Source organism: Nicotiana sylvestris, chromosome 7, assembly GCF_000393655.2.
Source record: "Nicotiana sylvestris chromosome 7, ASM39365v2, whole genome shotgun sequence".
NCBI lineage: Eukaryota > Viridiplantae > Streptophyta > Magnoliopsida > Solanales > Solanaceae > Nicotiana > Nicotiana sylvestris.
This window is the reverse complement of record NC_091063.1, coordinates 118,362,432-118,363,895: the sequence shown is the minus strand read 5'-3', so window position 1 is coordinate 118,363,895 and position 1,464 is coordinate 118,362,432. Positions and strand designations below refer to the sequence as shown.

At 44.1% G+C, this 1,464-nt stretch overlaps 1 protein-coding gene across 1 annotated transcript; it reads left to right on the top strand.

Annotated features, from left to right (window-relative positions):
* The first annotated feature begins 469 nt into the window (after positions 1 to 469).
* Positions 470 to 1,222, top strand: LOC138873682 (uncharacterized). The gene is made up of 2 exons (XM_070152159.1): positions 470 to 838; positions 914 to 1,222. The coding sequence occupies exons 1-2, from the start codon at positions 470 to 472 to the stop codon at positions 1,220 to 1,222; spliced, it is 678 nt and encodes a 225-aa protein (XP_070008260.1).
* The last annotated feature ends 242 nt before the right edge of the window (positions 1,223 to 1,464 follow it).

Genomic DNA, 1,464 nt, shown 5'->3' with positions numbered 1-1,464 from the left:
AAAATGGATGACTTAAGTGGTATTCGAAAGGAAAATGCGGAGAACGCGGAAACTTTAGACGGTCAGAGTACTCCGGCACCAAATGATTTGGTTTTACGGTTGGAACAAAAGATACTAGAGTTACAGGGAGAACTTGAGCAGGTATGCAACTTAGCGAACCTATCCCTCACCCTAAACGTCCCTGATATCAATCAATAAAACACCAAAAACCCAACACCTCCCCAAACTACACCAAACGAACATCCACAAAACCCGTCCGCACCGCATCAATATGCAACTCCACCTCAAAATCTCAATCCTTTACCGATACCAACCCCACCACAACACCATCATCAAACAATACAATACCCGCCAACCGCTACCTATCACACTCCTCAGAATACACCACAACCCATTCCCGATCCTCAAAACTTAACCAATTACCACCACTACACCCAGGTCTCAGGCACTCACCAAAATAACCCTATATATGGCTGAACCAATCTCCTATACACCAGAATCCACTGAGAAGGACCTGTTCATTAAGAACATGGCTGAAGAACTCAAGAAATTCACAAGTCGAGTTCAGGGTGTCAAAGGAGGCAAAGGGATAGAAGTTTTGAATTATGAGGACCTATGCATACAACCGAACATGAAACTACCGGAGGGCTACAAACCTCCCAAGTTTGAGATGTTTGACGGAACATGTGATCCTAAGGTTCATTTGAGAACTTACTGTGACAAGCTCGTGGGGGTTGGAAAAGATGAAAGTATCCGAATGAAGCTCTTCATGAGAAGTCTTACTGGAGATGCCCTGTCATGGTATATAAGCCAGAACCTTAAGAAGTGGGCCAATTGGGTGAGTATGGCATCATAATTTATGGACCGGTTCAGGTTCAACACAGAGAATGCACCGGATGTTTTCTACATCTAGAATTTAAAGAAGAAGCCAACTGAGACTTTCCTTGAGTATGCTTCCCGGTGGAGGTCAGAAACAGCCAAGGTCAGACCAGCACTAGAAGAAGAACAAAAGAACAAGTTCTTTGTCAGGGCACAGGACCCACAGTCTTATGAAAGGTTAATGGTCATTGAGAATCACAAATTCTCCGATATCATCAAACTCGGAGAAAGGATTGAAGAAGGTATCAAAAGCGGAATGGTGACAAATTTTGAGGCATTACAGGCCATGAACAAAGCATTGCAATCAGGCGGTATATCAAAAAAGAGAGACGTGGGGCAGTAGTGTGGCTTAAGGACCAAAATCTTCACTCGCATACCAAACACCTCCACTCACATACCAAACACCTCCACCCACATACCAACCCTCATCTCCCAGATATTCCCAACCAGTCACTGCTTATCATACATATAACTCCCAACCATCTCATTTTTCAGTCACCTTCGACTCGCCAAAACTACCCAAGACCCCGACCTAACTTTGATCGCAAACCACCCAGACAATACACCATTATTGTTGAATCCATC

Bases quoted from the DNA above. Each gene is read 5' to 3' on its own strand.
- LOC138873682 (XM_070152159.1), top strand. From the start codon at position 470: ATGGCTGAACCAATCTCCTATACACCAGAATCCACTGAGAAGGACCTG. The intron at 839-913 runs GTGAGTATGGCA...TTCTACATCTAG, and splicing joins TTAAGAAGTGGGCCAATTGG to AATTTAAAGAAGAAGCCAAC.